General features: G+C 34.9%; 1 protein-coding gene across 2 annotated transcripts in view; it reads left to right on the top strand.

Annotated features, from left to right (window-relative positions):
• Positions 1-20,956, top strand: part of LOC106165989 (twitchin) — a 103,219-nt gene that overhangs the window by 20,354 nt on the left and 61,909 nt on the right. For both annotated transcript variants that reach the window (XM_087001753.1, XM_087001752.1), the window contains exons 4-13: positions 133-281; positions 3,345-3,500; positions 7,602-7,913; positions 8,723-8,752; positions 10,001-10,028; positions 17,694-17,898; positions 18,111-18,201; positions 19,619-19,830; positions 20,105-20,196; positions 20,473-20,686. In XM_087001753.1, coding sequence (XP_086857879.1) covers positions 133-281; positions 3,345-3,500; positions 7,602-7,913; positions 8,723-8,752; positions 10,001-10,028; positions 17,694-17,898; positions 18,111-18,201; positions 19,619-19,830; positions 20,105-20,196; positions 20,473-20,686 — 1,489 coding nt within the window. The remainder of the gene's footprint in view (positions 1-132; positions 282-3,344; positions 3,501-7,601; positions 7,914-8,722; positions 8,753-10,000; positions 10,029-17,693; positions 17,899-18,110; positions 18,202-19,618; positions 19,831-20,104; positions 20,197-20,472; positions 20,687-20,956) is intronic.

Genomic DNA, 20,956 nt, shown 5'->3' with positions numbered 1-20,956 from the left:
TATTTGCTGTAACATTAATGCCATCTCTCTTCCTGTTAGACTAGCATCATCAATGAACAATTCATTCATGTTTCATTTTGATGCCTGGAAATAGATACTCACATTTTACAATTTCCTTCTTTTTTTTGCCAGACAAGACGGAATAGCCCCACAGTTCACACAAAAACCATCCATCAAGCAGGAAGATGGTGGCAAAAAGCTTGTGTTTGAATGCCAGCTTAAGGCACAGCCAGCCCCCACCATCCGCTGGTTCAGAGACACTGTGGAACTCCATGATGAAGGTAAGGAAAAGTGAGAAAGAAATAGGCACATGACTGTAAGGGATCTTTCCCAGACCCTATTGTACTAACTGTGGATCGATATATCTACGAGGGGATTCTTGCTAAATTGCAATCAAATTAAGTGGCTTAGATGTCTGTCACGCCTACTGAAGCTGTAAGGGGGTAATTAATTATCATTTTGCAGCTTTAGTAGGTGTGCCAGACATCTATGCCACTTAGAGATGGATCGATCCTGTTAGATTGATCTAGTTATGGGAACCAGTCTTACTCATTGCAAAGCACCACTCCCACCATTTTGGACTAAAGAGATGTTTTTTTTATAGCACATGATAATATATACATACATTAGAGAGCATGTACACATAGAAGCAGACCAGACTGTTTCCTATTCCTATTGACTTGTCTCATAAACATTCCACCACTGTAAACTTTTTCTTATTTTCTACACATAAACATATTATGTACCTTTTATTGCCAAAATAAGCAGAAGGTGAATGATTACAGTTAAGCAGAAAATGTTGTGGGACAGAGCCACATAAATTGTTGGCATTGTTGCCAAGAAGGTATTGTAGGAAAGGTTCTTCAACATAGATTTTTGATTCTGGATAGATGCTGTATTCTGTTTAAAATTTTTGACTACCCTTTTGGAGCAAGGGCTGTAAAATACATAAATGATTAGTTTCTGGATATAATGGATCTTTGAAGTGCATAGAGAAAGAACAGTTGGCATATAGAGCACATGAGCACAAGATATTTCTTTATTCATAGTTATAATGAGAGATGTTGTATTCACATTTTCTTTAAAATGATAATAAACCTCAAATTTGAAGACTTCTTATACTGTACTCTTTTATTTCTTGCCTTTTTCCCATTTGAGTTTTGGCAGTTAATGGGGAAGTTTCAAAGATGGCTTTTTCAGCATGATTTGATGAAATTGATGTATATTTTGAACTCGACTGTCAGTACATTTAAACATACGCAGACAGTCTGGACTGCGGATTAAGCACTAGCTGGCTAATAAATCTCAGGAGCTAGATATGCCTGGAGCTAGCAAGGTAGGCATCCTCTCAGATAACCAGGTGGAAATGCTGAAATGTGAATCTTTAAATATAGATTTTAAGGAGCTGCAGCTTGGGTTCTGAATACCAGGGTAATAGCATATAGCTGGTTTAGGGGATAAGAAAGCAATATGATCAGCATGCAGAGAATAATTGCAAAAGGGGGGGGGGGGGTTAGGATTATTACAAAAAAATGAAGAAAATGGTTTCCCTGGGATTTAAGTGTAAATCTCAGTGTTTAAATGAAGGCAATAACATTCCATTTTGGCTAGAATTTTACCTGAGTTTTTTTTATTGGAGAAAGATGGAACTTAGGCTCCCCAAGGTGGGATTAAAGCATACAACACCTGTCTCTGATATACCAGTTATGGCATCGTGTGGTGACTTTACCACATATTAGCTTCTAATTGCTTGTTATAGCATATCACATTTTTCCATTGAAATTATCTCCCCACCTTCACGCTGCCTGCTTGCTTTCCTGACAGGTACTTGTAGAGATTTTAGTTAAAATCATTGAATCACTAGGGGACTGTTTGCATTTTTTTCATATTAATTGCACCAAATGGACCTTTCATTTATGCAAATGAAATTCCATGTAAAAAAGTGTATTGGAATGGATGATTAGTAGATGGGCAGCAGTATATATTTTTCTTTCTGATGGGCAAACACTCAAAGGGATGTCCTTTTTTTGCACATTTTCCAGTAAGCTGCACACATATGCCCTTTATCTGGACTGTAAGTGCTGCAGTATAACTAACGTTGGGACAACATTTGAAGAAAAACATAAAAAAAGTGTATTTTTTTTTAGCTCATCACTGTTCAAATTAAACTCCTAAGTAATAGCTATTATGAACCATGAGTGTATTTCACTGTCCATGTATTGTTAGCTAAACTTTAATTTTTGTCCTGTTATTCATCAGAACATCAGAGCAGAATTAATCAGGAGGAGGTTCTGACCTTTCGATGTGAGTGCTCTTGAGCTATCTTGAAAATTACAGCCATGCTATGAATGGGAGGGTAGCATAAAAAGTGTGGAATTGCAGCCCACCAGGGTGTAGGAATTGATCTTGTATACCTATTGCTTTCAATTGTGTGGTCCACTCATTGGTTAACCAGTCTTATAGGATATGAAGATATACATTTGTGTGCACTAGGCAGTTGCAAATAGAAACCAATGTGTGATAGAGTATATATAAAAAAATATTATAACTATTTTTTTCATTCTAACTGGTTGGATTGGTACTGAAGGCATCTTATAGAAAATATGAGGTTGTGCTGGAATTAAGATTATGAAATGTTATGTAAGTTGACAAGCACTCTTGTATACATGCACATTGGCACACACCCTTTGTATTGATTGAACAATCGAGGGAAGGATTGGTGTATATAGTGATTGAGGCAAGTCAGCGCAGATGTAGACGTCATGTTATATTCTGGAGCACAACATCATTTCGATCTTAATATCATGATTAAAATTCCACTCCTGTGGTAAGATTTATCATGCTAAGAAAAAATTGGGTACGTTTGGAACACCTGCTATCATGAGGTAGATTGACTTAGATGTTTTGACATATTTAGGTGCTAAAAAAGTTCATAGTTTACTGATGATGTATACAGGTGTGTCTAACTGTCAAAAACATACTTGTAGAAAATAAAGTTAATGATTATGACATAGCATATTTGCATTCATCTTCTTATTTTACCTACATTTTCCTTTGTTTGGGATACATAGTGACTAGTTGACATGTGTAACAAAATTGTATTTTTAAACTATACAATTACCACTCGATTGGTTTTAAAAAATGTATAGATTACCAATGTTAAGTATTCCAAGACGTTATGATTAATGCATAAAATATTTACACAGTACATTTGGCATATGAAGCTTGGATAAAAACAAAAGTATCAATAAATAAAATATTTTTAAAGGAATAACAAAGACTCTCAACTCATGCCACTTAGGGGTTAAAAATTGATATCTGAATTGAGATTTTTTCTATTGTAGGTCGTTACCAGATTTATGCTGACCCCAAAGGTGACAACCTGTTCCGTGTTGTACTGGAAATCAAGGGGGTGACTGCTGAGGATGCAGGAAACTATAAAGTTAATGCCAAGAATGAGAGGGGAGAGAGCAATGCCACAATCAGGCTCAACTTTGATAGTAAGTGATGAATCAAAATGATACCTATTAAGTTTTTCAGTGTTGGTGCCAAAAAAAGACAGGAAAAAGCAAATATAATGGTGTAATGGTACCCATCACTGATAGTAAGAAACCTAGATGGTTTGCACCTTCATAGTCCAAGAAATTGGTGCAGAAAAAAGGGTGAATTGTGCGTTTTTTACCTACAAGCATGAAGTTTGCCACAGTTGTAGATAATGGAATTCTAAGCTTTTTTGGATATATGGGCATGTCTGAAAATTCCAGTATGGCCGCCAAATCCAATATGGCTGCCACAAATACTCTTTTAAATTAAAACATCTAATATATAGTCCTAAAATGGTTTAGAATATCATTTTATAGCTGGAAAATATCATGCTATGAATGAATTATCAATATCCGCTTCTACAGGTGTATAGAATTCCAAAATGGCCTCCAAAAGTAAAATAAGCAGTTTACTTGCGCCAAATATGCAGCAGTTTTGTAAAATCATCAAGCACTTACAATTACAAGCATAAAAATTGGCACAGTTATGTAGAACATGATTCTAAGCAACGTTGGATATAGGGGCATGTCTGAAAATTCCAATATGGCAGCCAATTTTAATATTGCCCCCAAAATACCCTTTCAAGGTGAAAGTTATTTGTATAGTCTTTTATAAAAATATCATTTAATGGTTAGAAAATACCACTGTATGTATGAAGTATCAATATCTGCCACTTAAGGTTTTAAAATTCCAAAATGGCCTCCAAAAGTCAGCAGACCACAACTATTGAATTGTAATCACTCGGGAATAAGCATGTGGGCTTTGCAAACTACCTGTATAATCAGCATATTCCTACCTGTGCAGGAGCTATGCTACAGAGTTTTTAAAAAACCATCAAGCATGATACATTTATTATGTACTGAAAAAAGTCATTCTTTTGATAAACCAACATAAGTAGTTTGACTTTTTGCTCTGGATTCTCATTTAGATCAATTCCCAGTTAGCAATCTTCTTATATGGCACTCATGAGTGACTCCCCCTTTCTAAGAAAAAAAAAAGTATCGTGCAGAATCCATAAAATGTGAAAGAAACACCACAATAACTTAGCCTTAAAGAGGCAAATATAAAAAACTAGGGGTGTACCAATTTTGTCTGTTGGTTATGATTCTTCAGCTAGATCAGTGCATGGCGCTTCATCAAATGCTCATAAATATAACAAAAATGACAGCTAATCAAACATACAGGTCTCAACAATTTGGTGTTTTTCATTGGTAAAGTACTAAAAGCGGGGCACATTTGCACTCGATAATGTTATGATGTTATCTTGTGCTTCAAAAGTAAATTAGAAAAGCTTCTTATTTAAAAAATTGGCTTTAGCACATTCGCAGTAATGGCTACCGAGAATTTAGTGAAAATTTATGAGCAAAGAAATACCTGTACCCCAAACAGAGGGCAGGTGTTGATACGTGCTGTATCCAACACTTCGTGCACTAAAAAAGAAGCACTGATCTATAGGCGCCAAACTTTGGTTTTCATTTGATCATTTGGCAACTTGTTTAGTTACAAATTTATGCTTTCAAAAAACTGAACATGAAAATAAAAGAATTAAAATCCTCCAGACAGTTAATACATATAAAACTTCAAAAAACGATGTATTCTGAGGATTAAACCAAGAAATTAGTGCAATATGGACTTTGAAAGGTAAAAATTCATGAGATTTCCGGCATCATTGTCTCTGTGGGACAATCCAGAATGAAGCCATGAGGAGTATTCACTTACCCAGCTTACAAAATCTACCAGGTAGCTCCTACCACATCTGTTTGTAGTTATGTGTGCAGTTGCTAACTGTGGTGAGGGGAGTCAGAAGCATTGGAAGACTGGTGCTATAAGGGTTCACACTAGTAACCTACATCTACTAACATGCCCTTCCACACTTTCATGTTCCTATGGACCGTCATGCATGTAAACTGAGTCAGAAGCATTGGAAGACTGGTCCTATAAAGGTTCACACTAGTAACCTACATCTACTACTATGCCCTACCACACTTTCATATTCCTATTGACCCTCATGCATGTAAACTGATGCTTTCTGGTGTTAAAGACGACCAATGCCTCTTGGTATTTTGTTGGGGAAAGTGGATTACATGTAGAAGCTTTAGCTTTAAGGAAATACTGGGAAAGCTGAGGGAAACACAGCTACTAGTAAAGCTAGGCACACATTAATGAATGAAAATTATTTAACCAAATAAGTAGAAATTTCGGTGTAGCTAGCTGATATCCTCTGTTGAGATATTGTCCATTTACTAAAGTAAAAGGTTGACCGCCCATAAAATGTGCAACACTTACTTGATAAAATAACTTTCGTTAATTTGAAACTTATTTGTGAAAATACCTTGACATTTTCATATCCTTGACATTTATAGAATTGCTGCATGTGGTGTCACAACTAGACCAAAAGGAGTCCTGTTCCATTTTTTATGGTCATTTGGGTCTAAATGTAACTAAAGGAGCGAAAAACCAAAAAAGAGTAAAGACTGTTGTCAGTCAGATTATATAGTAGTCTTTTTTTACTTTAAAAGGGTTTTAGTGGCCATATTAGAATATTCAGACATGTCCCTATATAACAAATAGCTTAGAATCCTGTTCTGTACAATTGAGCCAATTTTCATGCTTGTAGTTTTAAGTGCATGATGAATTCACCATACTGCTGCTGTGAGTGGCCTGTTTTTCTTTTTTTGGAGGCCATTTTGGATTTCTATACACTTAAAGAATCAAATATTGATACTTCATGCATACCATAGTCTTGTCTAACCATAAAATGTTATCTTAAGTTATTATAGGATTATATATACTTGAAGTTTTAATTTGAACGGGCATTTGTGTCGGCTATATTGGATTTGGGGGCCATATGTTGAAATTTTTAGACATGCTCATACATCCAAAAGTGCTTGGAATCCTGTTTTACAACTGTACCAAATGCTATGCTTGTAGTTTTTGATGAATTAACCACTCTGCTGGATATCTTGGATTAGTAGAGTGCTTTTTACTATTGGCGGCCATTTTGGATTTAATACACCTAAAAAAGCAAATATTGATTCTGAATTCATACCGTGGTGTTTTTTAACCTTTGTATGATATTTACGCCCTTAAAAGACTATATACTTGAAGTTTTAATTAGAAGCCGTATTTTTGGAGGCCATCTTGGATTTGAAGGCCATTTTTAAATTTTCGGATATGCCCATACATCCAAACTTGCTCAGAATTTCATTTTCCACAAACCTGCCAAATTTTATGCTTGTAGTTTTAAGTGCTTGATGAATTCCCGATTCAAATGGAAATCTTGAATAAATGGTCTGCTTTTTTACTTTTGGCGGCCATTTTGGATTTAATACACCTGAAGGATTCATACCATGGTGTTTTCTAACCTTTATATGATAGTTTAAGTCATTAGAAGACTATGTACTTGAAGTTTTAATTTGAAAAGGTATTTTGGTGGCCATATTGGATTTGACGGCCATTTTGGAATTTTCAGACATGCCCATATATCCAAATTTGCTTAGAATTTTATTGTCCATAAGTGTGCCAAATTTCATGCTTGTAGGTAAAAAATGCACAATTTTTCACCAATTTCCTGGACTATCAGTTTGTGCCTGTATTCTAGACTGTTCATTATTAATTGTTTTAAGTGTCCGTGAGAGTATTACAAGCATACATGTGTGTAAAATGGCACTGGATAACATTCTCTAGGTGAAGTTAGTGTCTTTTTTAGAGTAATTAGAATTTCTGTGAATAAAAGCATGTATCTAACTTTCTTTTAGAAATCTGTTGTGGAGTTTTCTCTTATAAATTATTATTTGAAAAATTCTTTTTTCTTTTTGTACAATTTTAGCTGTTTTCTCTTTAGATACTAAGCTGGGCTGAGCTGGCATAATTTTCCTTAATTTTCGAAAACCTTTTTTGCCAAATGTGCAAACTTATTGAAGTATAACTACACATATCAAATTTTAATGACTCAAAGGGAATGGAACTGATCCATTGGTCAGCATTTGATATGCTAGCTTAAGCCCAGCTCGATTATTTTAGCTGTGCATGTTAGATTTCCTGCATTGGCGTTTCAGGCGAGGAGGCTCCTGGCAAACGTGGCCAGAGACCTTCTTTCACACAGAAACCTGTCATCAAGCAAGAGGGAGAAAATATTGTCTTTGAATGCAAACTTAGTGCAGATCCCAAGCCTACGATCACTTGGTTTTTTGGAGACAAAGTTGTCAAAGATGGTGGAAGATACAAGATCACAAGTGTCGCAGATGGGAATAACTACACCCTGCGCTATGTAATTTCAAATGTGAGCAAAGAGGATGGTGGAGAATATAAAGTCAGTGCCAAAAATGCCCTTGGGGAGTCAAATGCTACTTTGAGCCTCAACTTTGAAGGTACCTCTTGTGTTTCTTACATTTTTATTTTTACTTTGTGTCTTATGTGTAGGTAGCAAGGCATAATATATGTGGCATGTATTTGTTGGATGTTTTTTTTTATAGATAGACAACTAACCACCTGTCATCCCAGGATAATTGTTTGAGGATGAAAGCTTAATTTAAAAGTCATTGAAGAATAAAATTTCAAGTAGGGAATCAAACTCAAATGTGACATTTACATGTTTGGCATAAATTATAATAACCATAATTAATATAATGTTATTTATTTATTCAAACTTTCATGTTCATGAAATGTTTACAGTTTCATTTCTACTTGTTAGAAAGGCATGTCCTAACTCAGCTTGATTTAAAGAAAACATTCTGTGAAGTCTGCACAGGTGAAAGGTGACAGGTGGTTTGTGCTAGGTTGTTGTATAGGTTCAGTACACAGTCCATAGTTATGAATCTCTTTTTGTTATATATATATTTCAGTTGGTCCTGTAGGAAGCACAATTTAATCACTTATGCTGTTTTTGACACCCCATTTGGGACCCATTAATGGGTGTTTTCTGCATTGTAATTTTTAAGCAACAAAGTAGATTTAAAATTCAGCATAATGTGTTCAAGCTACACAGATGCTTTTGTCTTGTTTCATTATTTCAGTATCCTAGGGGCATTTTACAGCATTTCTCTGTACAACTAAATTGAACTTAGTGAAGCCTGAACACATACATGTACCCAACACAAGCAATTTTGTTTGGTTGTAGTCTTTATTATGTTTTGTGGCTATTTGTGTATGAAATATCTGTATTGAATTTTGTTTATAGTGCTAACTACCATGTTGATGAGGATACAAGGTAAGGGGTGTGAAAAGGTGCTTATGTCATATTACCCACCCATTATGCATGACAGAAAAGATAACTATATCCTTTCAGTACCTGGATTTTTAAACATATGTCAGTACTATTCTTTATCCTTTGTTGTGCAATTCTGTATCCTAAAATGATTCATACATCTATGTATATTTGTATATGTATATGTTGCAAAACCATATTTGTGTAGCTATCTGCTAACAGATGCTGTGATACCTAAAAGAATAATGCAACATTTACTCATGAGCCAAATGAAAGGAGGAAGTAGACAGATGAGCACACCTGTCACAATTGAAACATTGTGTTGTTTTAGTTGTGACAAGTGCTTTTACCAAAGAAAACTTGTAGCAAACAAACATTAAGATGAAAACTGTCATGAATGAAAGTGCATTTATTTAAAAAGTTAAGCATTTCTGATGCCCTTTGTTGAACTTGGTGCCTGACATGTTTACTTACAGTTTATGACTTGGTGTGCAAAAACACCCTTGTTTGATACCAACTGTTTTTGCACATGCTGCTCCATGTGTAGATGCTATTTAGACCTCTTTAGGACCAAGAAAAGGTCTCAAAAGATACTTTTCTGTTTTGAAAAAAACAACTTTGACCCCCTCAAAATTTGATTTACTTAAGGGGATAACCAGATCATGATGTTTACCTGGGTGTGTTGATTATCACCTTATGTTATTGTTCACAATTTCAACCAAGGAATGGTGTTTTCATTCATTCAGACCCAACTTCCTTTATCCCATGAATAAGTTGTCATGTTGTTCTGTATTAAAATAATCTGTGAAACCCTTCATCTTTTTCTTCCCAAAACTTATAAATCAGTTGAAAATCCACAGTTAACATCAATCCAAATGACCATTCCATTTTATAGTTACAGTCAGTTATTGACAATATCTCACTGTTGATTTTATTAATCAAAAATATTTAAATCCCTGTTTGTAATGGCATTTTCATCCCACCATCCCACCATGAGAAAAGTAACTCTTCTTTCACATAGGAATTTATTTATTTATTTATTTATTTATTTATTTATTTATTTATTTTGTAGGTAGTTAACTTTGGTTATTGTATATTGTTTTTATCAACAATGGGAATTTAACCTGATGGTATTGTAAATTTCAGGGTAAGAATGTCACAATAATTTGGAAGAAACTTGTTTCATTTCTGTATTAATACATCCAAAAAAGGAATACTGAAAATGCTGAATTTAGTTGTTGTATATTTCAGGTCAAGCTGAACAGCAGCAACCTAAACAGTGAGTACTATTTGTCTTCTCAACTTTTGTCATAGTTTTATATATACCATTATGACTGATATATCTGGTTTTGGTGTCTGCCCTCAAAGTTCCAGGGGAAAGTATATGCATGCACACACAGGCATGTGCACACACACACACACACACACACACACACACTCTTAATTAAACTGATACTGTGCGTATTCCTGGTGAAGTGAACTGGGTGCGCCAGTATACAATTACACATTAGTCCTAAACTTGGCTAGATATCTGAAGGTTGAGGTTTATCTTTCTCTGGGAAATTTTATATGGTGGCACAAAGGTCATTGAGCCAGCCAGGTAGTTAAATGCAGACATGCAGGGCTCTCATCCTTTCACAAATTAGCAACAAGTGCCCAAAGTATCTGGAAAGCTGCACCCAAGTATTTACCTTACTCAGATAAACAGTCCCTGCTGCTTGACTGAATCTGACTAAAATTGTTACTTAGCCTGACCACAAGGAAAAAATGGATATGAAAATGGTTGATCTGAAGATTTTTTAAAATCAGATATTAGATTGCAATTACCCTAATAACTATAATGTTCTCAAATTTTGCATTTGTTTTTGTACATAAGTGCTCAAAACATGTTATAGCTTCACCGTTTTGTAGAATTCAAATATCATATTTTGGGAATTACGAAATGATGTTTGGTCTTTCTCCAAGTTATACTATTTAAAAACTATATGGTGGCATTTGATTGAGTTTTAAGCAAAATTTTGACTTTAAATGCATCTTTAATGAAGAATGAATGCATAAAGTAGAAGTAATATATTAAATTTCTGATAAGCAATCAAAGTAAATAAATAAGTTCCTCGTTTTTCTTTGATATTGCAAGATAAACACCATCTGAATCGGGCCTACCCAACTACCACACAACACACACCTTGAAAATGGGTAGTGTGGTCTGATCTACCGGTGAAATCAGGATCATTTGGTGCCGAGTCTGGTAGTTGGGTAGGCCTGTGAATAATTGTATATTACGTGATATGTTTCAATGTAGGTAGATTACTGAACCACTCATAAAGTATGCTTTTAATTGTGTTTTAGTTTATTATATCCTCCTATGCAAAATAATTTCATAAGAATTTTTTGTAGAGAAGTAGATTAGTTCTTATACATGTGCTTTTTACCATCTTGTTTCTACTCAGGTCACATGCCATGAATATTCTGCAGGTCTAAGGATAGATCTGACCAAGCTGAATAGGATGAAAAAATATTTCACATATCGCTTTTTTGCCCTGTTTTCAACCCCTGTAAACAGATAAGTTTTTTCTAAACAACAAATTTGACAGTGGTTTATCATATGCTGAATTCTGGCATGTTTTTTTGCCATCTTGTTTTCTTTTCCTTGATAACAGGCCATTAGTTGGAGGCTTCAGAGGAAGAAGGATAGCTGGATAGTTAGATATTTATTTCCAATAAGAATAAGTAAATTTCATTTTGGACTGAAGCAGAGGGCAGATATGATAGTAAAACTGGAAATAGCTCTGTCAGTTGTAGAGTTTACATTTCTCCAAAAGCAATCAATTTAACGGCAGATATAAATCTTTCAGAGGCATTTTTCTCAGACTTTTTTATGTTTATAATGGTCATGGGAAATGAGCATTTTACTTAAGTCTGACATTCTAAGATAGGAAAGCTAGTGGAATATATGTTCAGCTTTATCATCAAATCTTCACCTAAGTGCATATACTTGAAAGGTCAAATTAATTTTCTCATGCCATTTTACTTGAAAAAAAAAGAGATCCAGATGTACACGCGTGCCTGCGTATACACACACATACACTCACACGTACATACATACACTGTTCCATAAGTTATTTGGTGCTTTATATACATCCACAATTCAAGTAAATTCACTGCTATTTTCAAAAAACTTAATGTTTTGTTAAAAATATTTTAAAAGTGTTAACTTCATGATCAGTATATGAAGATATCTTGCTGTGGATGAAGACCAATAATTCAGACTTATGTTATCACTAAGGGCCCATTTACACTGGACGGCGTCCTTTCTGCGTCCAGCAATATGGCCCCGTTTGAGAGTAAAAAAATGATAATACTTTACGTGCCAACAACTGGCCGATCATTGAGCATTCATTCTGATACCAAATCAATGCTCGTGCCTCCTTTTTACGACCACAGCGATGCCAATTTCATGGTCGCAGAAAGGACGCCGTCCAGTGTAAAGGGGGTATAAGCACCATCTCCTGATAACTGTCAGGCATTTTTCTGTAACGCTAGTTTTCATTACCATACTGTTCAAGTAAAGACTTCCTGCCAATAACTATGTTGTTTTTTAAAGAATTTTCACAGAAAAAGTCAGGGTTTTTTTATTCGAAGAATTAGAAAAGTTTCAATAGAAATAAGCCACTTTATTTAATATGGTTAAAGATGTCAGCACAGCTGTAATCTTATTTTACAAATATTTCTGGTTTTAGAGGTTTTTGTTTTATTATAGGTGCATTTTTTCCTATAGTTATGTAATCAATTAATGTAATGTTATCAGTTTTTCATTCACATTGGATGTGACATTGTTTATTTCAAAACTAACTGTTTTGTACATAAAGAACATCCATGTGGGATATAAATTACAACCTAACTTAGGGTGTGGTTTAGATAAGCCAGTCAGATTGATATCTTCCATCTAGGAGACATTCTATCAAATATATTTATATTTTAAATATCCCATTTGGCATTATAGAAGTGTGTTTTTGTAACAAGTGGACTGTCTTCCAGCTTACTTCACATACATAGAAAAGGGTTGTTGAAGGTTATAGCATGGCTAAAAGGGCAACAGGAAGGCTCTGATGTCTATTGAACCCAGCAAGGGGTCTATCAGGGGCAATTTGGATTGAACCCAAGTCATTAACTTTGAAGGTATCTTGTGAAGATGGAAGGCACTACACTATACCCTGCCTTCCTCCTGTCCAATCCTATAAAAATACTGAAAGTATTCAAACTACTTGCAGATAGTAAAGGGGAGATATGAAGATTTTAAAAGGGTTTTAAATTCACACCTCTAAGATGCATTTTTATATTTAAACAGAGATTACTTCAGATCTGATATCAATGGATATGATTTCTATCCAGATCCAATCATTCCTAGGGCTTTATCCAAATTTACTCCATTCCCAGGGTCCAACTACAGCTTCCACATAGATTCTTATTTTAGGTTTTGATCATCTATTGCTGAGAAATCAAGTTTCCACTTCAACTGTCCTGGTCGCAAGGAAACACTAAAGTATATATTATTATTTATTGTTCGAAATAGCTCGGTTATGCCAGGATCAGTTTATGTTAACTGTTACTGAATTGGAAGATAGGAGTCGTGAGCTGACCGTGCCTGAGCGTTTGTTTTTTGGTTTTAACATATTGACTTTTAAAAACTGTCTACCTGTACTTGGGTGCTATATTGCTTCTGATATCATTATTTTTAGTGGTGTATCTGCTCTGTTGTGATTTTTAAATGATGCCATTTCAAAAGGACTCTTGTAAATGCATTTTCTGAATGAGCATGGTTAACCTCTTCTACCAATTAATATTGTGTTGTTACTTAAAGACAGTCTCAGTGGGTTAGATTAATGTATAGAAGCAGGTTCTATGTAAAACTTTGATCAGATTTGTGTTTTGTGAGATTGTTTATTATTATATTAATAAGTCTGGGTCACAAAAGTCCTGTTAAGACAACTAGAATAAAGAATTAGAAAACGAAAACTATTTATCATGATTTCGGAGCACAGCCAGAAGTACTTCCGGCTCAAGGTCACGACCTCGATTTTCCCACGCTTACGACCAATCACAGCAGGCTTCAGTCAGAATGAGATAGACGTCACGACTACACAGCGAAACTTGTCAGACATGTAAGTGCCGCCTGTCCATCTTTTCGGTACATGTACCGATCAAAAACAGAAAACGAAAAGCCCAAAACGCTCTTATACACGTAATCAACTTTGTGTGAGCACAAATATTGTCATTTATTGTGAACAGGATAATATGATAATCAGACACACTTGAGACCTGTGAAGCGCATACTCACGTGTCGAGTAGTAGTTTCGCCATTGCCTCGTATGCGAGTCCTAACTCAGCTTTAAGTGTCCTCCACCGCCCCACCTCCCTCCCAACATACACAGTCTGAGTGCTTCTTCGTCTGTCTCTAATTTTCTTTCGTATCTTTCAAACTGGAGTGGCTATTTTCTTTCGTCCCCTCTGGTCGCTCTCCTCTTCAAACTTGACGCGCGTCTGAGCCATGTTTGCTGTTTTGGCGCCAAATAGTAACATCCGGGTCTCAGCCGTAGTACTTCATTCATAGTAAACCGCGAGACTTAGCGAGAAATTGCGCGTTCTGAAGCCGTACTGTGAGGTGGCAGCTGAGTATTTAAGACGAGTCGTCTTTTATTATTTAATGGAACTTAAAAACGGTATTAGGTAGCTTCATTTTCTGAACGGTTTTGGATAGGATATACCTTGGTCATTATGGGGAAATTGGTGAGATTTCCAGGAAAATTCATTTTCGTGCTATTTTAAGGGTTTAACGCGCTGAGACTGTCTTTAAACTTTTTTGTTGATGTGAACACCAAATTTATTGAGTAGTGGCAGATGAATATCGCTGGATTCCTTGGAACCACCCTCCTTTTTACACATGTAATTGAGGGCATCTTTCTGTCCATACATGACATTGCCACTGATCACGTTATTGCCCATGTGTTTTTTAAAGAAATATTAACACGCTGTACATACAAGTATGTTCAGAATCAATATATATATATATATGTAAATAAATAATGTGTAAATATACAAAGATCTATAGACAGATATTATCAAGTAGATTTTCACCTGGACCTCCTCGATAAAGCTTCAACATGTGTTACCCGTAGTAAATAGTAGTGTTGAATCTATGCTCACCTTTCTCACCATACTTGGTTTTGTTACCTGATATTGAAAGCCTCATCTAGCATGTTATTACACACAGTGGGGAGTAGAGGTGGTCATAATCTGTGTTTTTTTCTTTTTTCAAAGATTTAATTTTTTTATGAAGTTGGATCAATGCACAGTAAGACAGTTCAAGAAGACCTCTTAGTAGGTGGAGTGCATAAGGGTTTACAAGTCTAGATTTCTGCAGAGTTGGTTGTGTTCATTGTCTTATTATTTGATAGAATAGGTATTATTTCTGTCTGTTGGGAGATTCTCTGATGTTTTTGCACATGCATTCCTGTATATCTTGGAGCAGGTGTGGTACATAATAAGTCACAGGAGTTGTGAAGTTTGGGGGTTGTTTTCTTGATAGTAGAGGAATAGGCTGAAGTACTATTATTTTAACTGTTGAGGATATCTTATTTTTAATGATAGACTATGAATTTAAGGATTGGACCTTGATTATCCTTGGAATTTAGCAGGTGTATTGTAACAGAAAACACAGGAAGAGGCATGCTGAGACATTTGTCCAACAGTGGAACACTTAAGGCTATGAATGAATAACTGATATATTTGTTGGCCAGATAGCATGTTATTTTAGTTTTTTGTTGGTCTTTCCATTGTGAAATTCTGCACATCAGATCATTTTCTAGGCTTTCAGCATGTTCATCTCTCTGTCTCCCTTTTATTTATTTCTTTTTGAATAGGTGGGTGCAGAACATTGAACATACATTTGAAAAATGTCTTTCCTATTAGTGATTTCATTAAAAAATGACCAATTTAGAAATAATTTGATTGATATTTAAAAAATGTTTAACAGATTATTGTATGCTTCTAACCACTGGAAAGTCACATATTTGTTTTCCAACTTATTGCTTTTTTATCAGTATTTCACAAGTAAATTACTTTATGCCCTGCCGTGCCCATGGTGCAGCATTGGATATTCCTGCTGTTATTTTTAGAAACTGCAATGCCACTTAGATCAAAATAGAACATTTTCATAGGTACACATATATGCAGCAACCCAAAAGTTAAGGGAAGAGAAAAGTTTTGGTAGGCATGCTGCTATCTGTTCCTAAGAAATCTTGGAATCGATGGAAACAAAGTCAAATATTCCTTTGATTGATCACACCTAATATTTTTGGTGGAGTTGCATACTACCAGGTAAATCAGGCTGCAAATTGTCCGTAAAAACAAACCAGTGTGAGTTTAGTATTCCAACACAAAATCAACCTTTTTACGCAAATTGCTTCCTTAGGACAAAAAAGTGGGTGCATGCCCTGCCCTGACAGGTACACTGTTGCCTTCAGATATACATGGAATGTTCCTTATAACGTTGTTGTGCATAAGATTTGTTTCAGGTGAAGGCACGGGTAGCATACTTAGATATGAGACTCAGTGTAGTTTGAAAGCAAAACAAAACATTCCAAAACAAACTTAAATCTGTTGGTTAAAGTTGTTTTCTAGAATCTTGGGATAAAATAATGAATGCATGCTAAGCATTGACAGTAACATCTGTGCCTTAGGATACTCATGGAATGTTCCTCAGGTACTACTTCTAGGTGAAAATACAGATAAGGTGCTTAGATACCAAGTTAGGTGTTGCCAGTTATTTTTACCACAAGTGTTTGAATATTTGGCAGTCTGCTAACTAGAAGTGAACCACAACTTACACAGGCTGCATCACAAGGAAAAAATAAAATACTTGCTAAAAAATAACTAAAAATTTTATTAAGTGCTCTGAGATGTTAAGATAAGGAGTTTTGATACAATTCTAAACTGAGGTCAAATGTGTTGTTTTGTCGACCCCAAAAAAGGTGATGTCAACTGAGGTGTAGCCTAGATAGAAATCTCCCTTCTGAGGTTTGCAAAATAATGCATTAACTAAAGGCAAACTCTGCAATAGTTTTATTATATAATTCATTGTCTGAATGCCTATGTCCTCTAGGATAACATCACAAGTTGACAAATCGCTATCAATGACACTATTGTCATCTGTTTGATGTGTGGTACCTTTACTTTGATTGGAAAAAATCCACAGTACCATCAGCAGTCAATACTTAATTTGGTAATGGCATTGTCTGTCACCTTCACATTTGTCCAATTCACAAATGCATTAAAGAACATTATCTAAGCAATTATAATGCTTATAAACTAGATTGGAGTTGGAAAACGGAAAGATCCATTATGTACATGTAACTGTGTAAAGCAAAATACATTGATAACCTTTTCATTCTGCATTTGGCTAGGATGCTCTTGCCATAGAAGAGATATGCCTTACCATATACAAGAAACTTTTTTGCACTAATGCATGTTTCAAGACACTGTACTTTTGGCTAAAAATTGCTGAAAATGTTGAATGAGGGATTTTTAAACAAAATGTATCTATGACTATGGTAACAGATGTAGGAACACATTGAGGAAAAACACCATTGTATCAGTCATAATGACATGATGAATACAATACCAATATTGCAGCAGATAACCTTAACAGCTAGAAGACAACACTTTTATCAGATTTAGAATAATATTGGTAATGGCATAATGGTTAAATATGGAAAATACAACTGCTTCATATAGTTTGTGTTTTATTATATCATTATCCTTAATCATGACCATAACTTGATACGAAAGTAAGGCTTAAGAAAGACAGGGCTTCACACTTGCTTGGAAATTATAATTGTTTTTTTGTTTAAATTTATAAAGTGACACTATATTCTTGGTGTTCTAGGGAAGGCAAGGCTCCACAGTTCAAACAGAAACCCTCCATCAAGCAGGAGGGGAAAACGCTGATCATGAGTTGCCTGGTTGAGGCAGCACCAGCACCGGAAGTCCAATGGTTTCGGGGAACAACTGTCGTAACTTCCAGCGGCAGATACTCTGTCAGGATGGTAGAAGCTGAGGCCAATACCTATTGGTTGTATTTAGATATTAAGGTACAGATCTAGAACTCCTGTATTGCATGTGTGTATATTGTTGGAAATTTTGATGCATAAATGGGTAAACTATGATTGAATGAATTGATAAAAAAATTAATGACATTTCTGGCTCTTGTCTAGAAATCTGTTGATACTTTTGTCAGTTATAATAATTAGTGTATGGTATAACCAGTTGCACTCATGTGTATATACCTTGTCCATCTCTTCAGGAACCTAAAGCTGAGGATGGTGGCACTTACAAATGCAATGTAAAGAATGCTCTGGGTGAAAGCAATGCAAACATTACCCTTAATCTACAAGGTAAGCAACAAATAACTCAAAGGGTCCATATTCATTTGTCCATTTTTTGGTAAAATGATTTTTTTTTGTTTTGGTGTTTTGGAGTGATGATCATAGTTCTGTACTTGAATACTGTAGAATATTTTTTATTCAGTAGTGTGATTTTGTTGAATACTTGCTTTGTTTGAAGAGTTGCTAGTCAAGGTACTTAGAATTAATGTAGATTTTTTAAAAATATGTAGCACAGAAATGAATTAATGTATTTTATAGGGTAGCAGTAGATGTATAGGATTTTGATTGTATGTAAATGATGTTTTTTTTTCTTTTCCCTAATCTCTGTTACTCAACTTGTTAGTGTTTTGATCTTTCTTAAATCTTTATTTTCCAATTACGTGTTCTAGTGAAAGGTAGAGTACATTATTCCTTTCCCACCCATCTGTTATAAAAATCCCAGTTACCTGCTTCTCACTTGTTCTCCTTTTTTCCCTACCCTTTACCTTTTCAGTGGCAGTTAACCTCTTTATCTAAACAATACATGCTTTCCTTTTACCTTTTAATCTTATGTCTGAAAATGGAATTTTTAATTTATTGCTGATTGGTAGCTTTTGCTTAACCAAGGTTACATATAAAGAAAAAAATGCTTCAAATTGTGCCATTGAGCTCTGCTGTACACTACAGCTTTCACAACTACTACAATTTTGACTAATATAAATGTCTGCTTCACTGCTAAATCATACATGCCTGAGAAGAGCCAGTTAAGGAAGTTAATCAAGCTATTCAAGCACAGTTTACACACACACTTACACACACACACACACACACACACACACACACACACACACACACAGCATTCAGTGTGTGCTTCTTAAATCGGATCATTTCTTTTGGGTACATAATTTGTTTTTGCAGGCTGCGTAATATTTGCTTTAATCATGCTTTAATCAAAGTAAAAATAATCAAACTCCAGGCTTTTGAATTGTCAATTCTGCTTATTTTATTTTAAGTCATATTATTTGGCATTTGTGGAAAGTTTGCCTAGCTATATGTTTCATCCCAAAAAGAAAAAAAATAAGTGCTCCTGTTGTGTTTATGTCTGGCGAAATAGCTTTCTCCCATGTGTCAAACACATCAGAAGAGAAGTATCTTATGTCAAGTTAAACTGTCAAGCATACACCTTTTTGTCTACTGGCAGATGACCTTCACCCTCACTTCACCATTTCTGAATCTTCACTGGTATATTATAGATAAAGCTAATGCATAAATTTTTCAGGGAAACACTGTTATTGAAACAATATCATTGCTTTAATTATTTCTTAATTATATCTACTTTTAATCACCCTTGTATCATCTAAAGATATAGGTACACTTTTAATGAATACGTGTTTAACTCATTTTCTCTCTTCTATCATTCTAAGAGTATTTTATGATTCCCTTACAGGCCAAGAAAAGAAAGGTGGTGGCCCCTCCTTTAAAGAAAAGCCCAAAGTGAGTCAAGATGGCAAAAACCTAACCATAGAATGCCGCTGTACAGCTGACCCTCAGCCATCTATAACCTGGTATAAAGGCAGCACTATTATCAAAGAAGGAGTCAGACACAAGTTGAAGATTAGACAAGAGGGAGAAATCTGGATTATCACTCTGGATGTGGCTGTAAGATTTTAGACAACCTCATTTAATTGGACTTGTAGTTCTTGAAAATGTTTAAACAAACTAATGTTTGTCTTCAGTCCATTACCAGAAATAAGTAAGCAATAAAATACTTTTAGCTTTTACTAAGATGATTAATTAGACTTTTTTCTCTTTAAAAATCTTGGAAATTAGAAGCCTCTTCACATTATATTCTATCCCATTTGAACATATACTTAAAATTGTTAGTCTTTCAATTTATTTTATAATTTAAAGTCTTTTATTTACTTTATTTCAGAATTTCTCTGACCAAGATGGCGGCCAGTACAAAGTTGTGGCTAAGAATGATCATGGTGAGGGGAGCGCCAACATCAATCTAAACCTAGAGGGGTAAGGATATTGCTTAAACAGACAGATACCTACATGTAAATTCACATCCGCATTTATACTGGATGGTGGATTCTACTACTTAAACTCTGAAAGAGAATTTGTATACAAGTATTAAAAAACTGTTATTGTAATTATTGTCTATGAAATTTCCTGGTTCAGCACAAGATTACATTAACTACTGAGCATGATTTTTATTTGCAAAACACATGCAAACAACTGTGTAAATCTAAGTATTTCTGAACATTTAAATTTAAACAATTGTTTTATTTTTACCAGACCCAAAGAAGTGAAACCAGTAATTCCAGAAAAACCCAGCATTAAACTGGAAGACGGAGGCCGCCGTATGGTCATAGAGTTCAAGATCATGTCCACTAACAAGCCACAAGCTAACTGGTCTTTCAAAGGAAAGCCCATCAAAGATGGTGGCCGTTATTTCCTGGATATTGCTAGAGAAGGAGAGGGCTATGTTATTGTGATGGAAATTGATGATGTAAGAAAATGTGTAATGAACTGAAATAAGCTATGTGTTGGAAAGTAGTGAGGTTTTTGCATTCAAACTATTTGCATAATGTTGAAAGAATTAAAAACAATTTAAATCCAAAATACCTTTTTTGTCATTTCATAGCAATATGCTTTTGAAATTAAGGGATGATATGAGCCAATTTAATTGAAAGAGCTATTTAGTGCTTGCATGTGCTGCTGCTGAAAAAATCAATGTTATAAGTAATATTGCCTTGCACATAGTTGTAAACAAATATTA

The sequence above is a fragment of the Lingula anatina genome, chromosome 1, assembly GCF_051362555.1.
Source record: "Lingula anatina isolate TDL-2025a chromosome 1, LinAna3.0, whole genome shotgun sequence".
Lineage (NCBI taxonomy): Eukaryota > Metazoa > Brachiopoda > Lingulata > Lingulida > Lingulidae > Lingula > Lingula anatina.
Note: the sequence above shows the minus strand (reverse complement) of the source record. Positions and strands in the feature narration are given on the sequence as shown.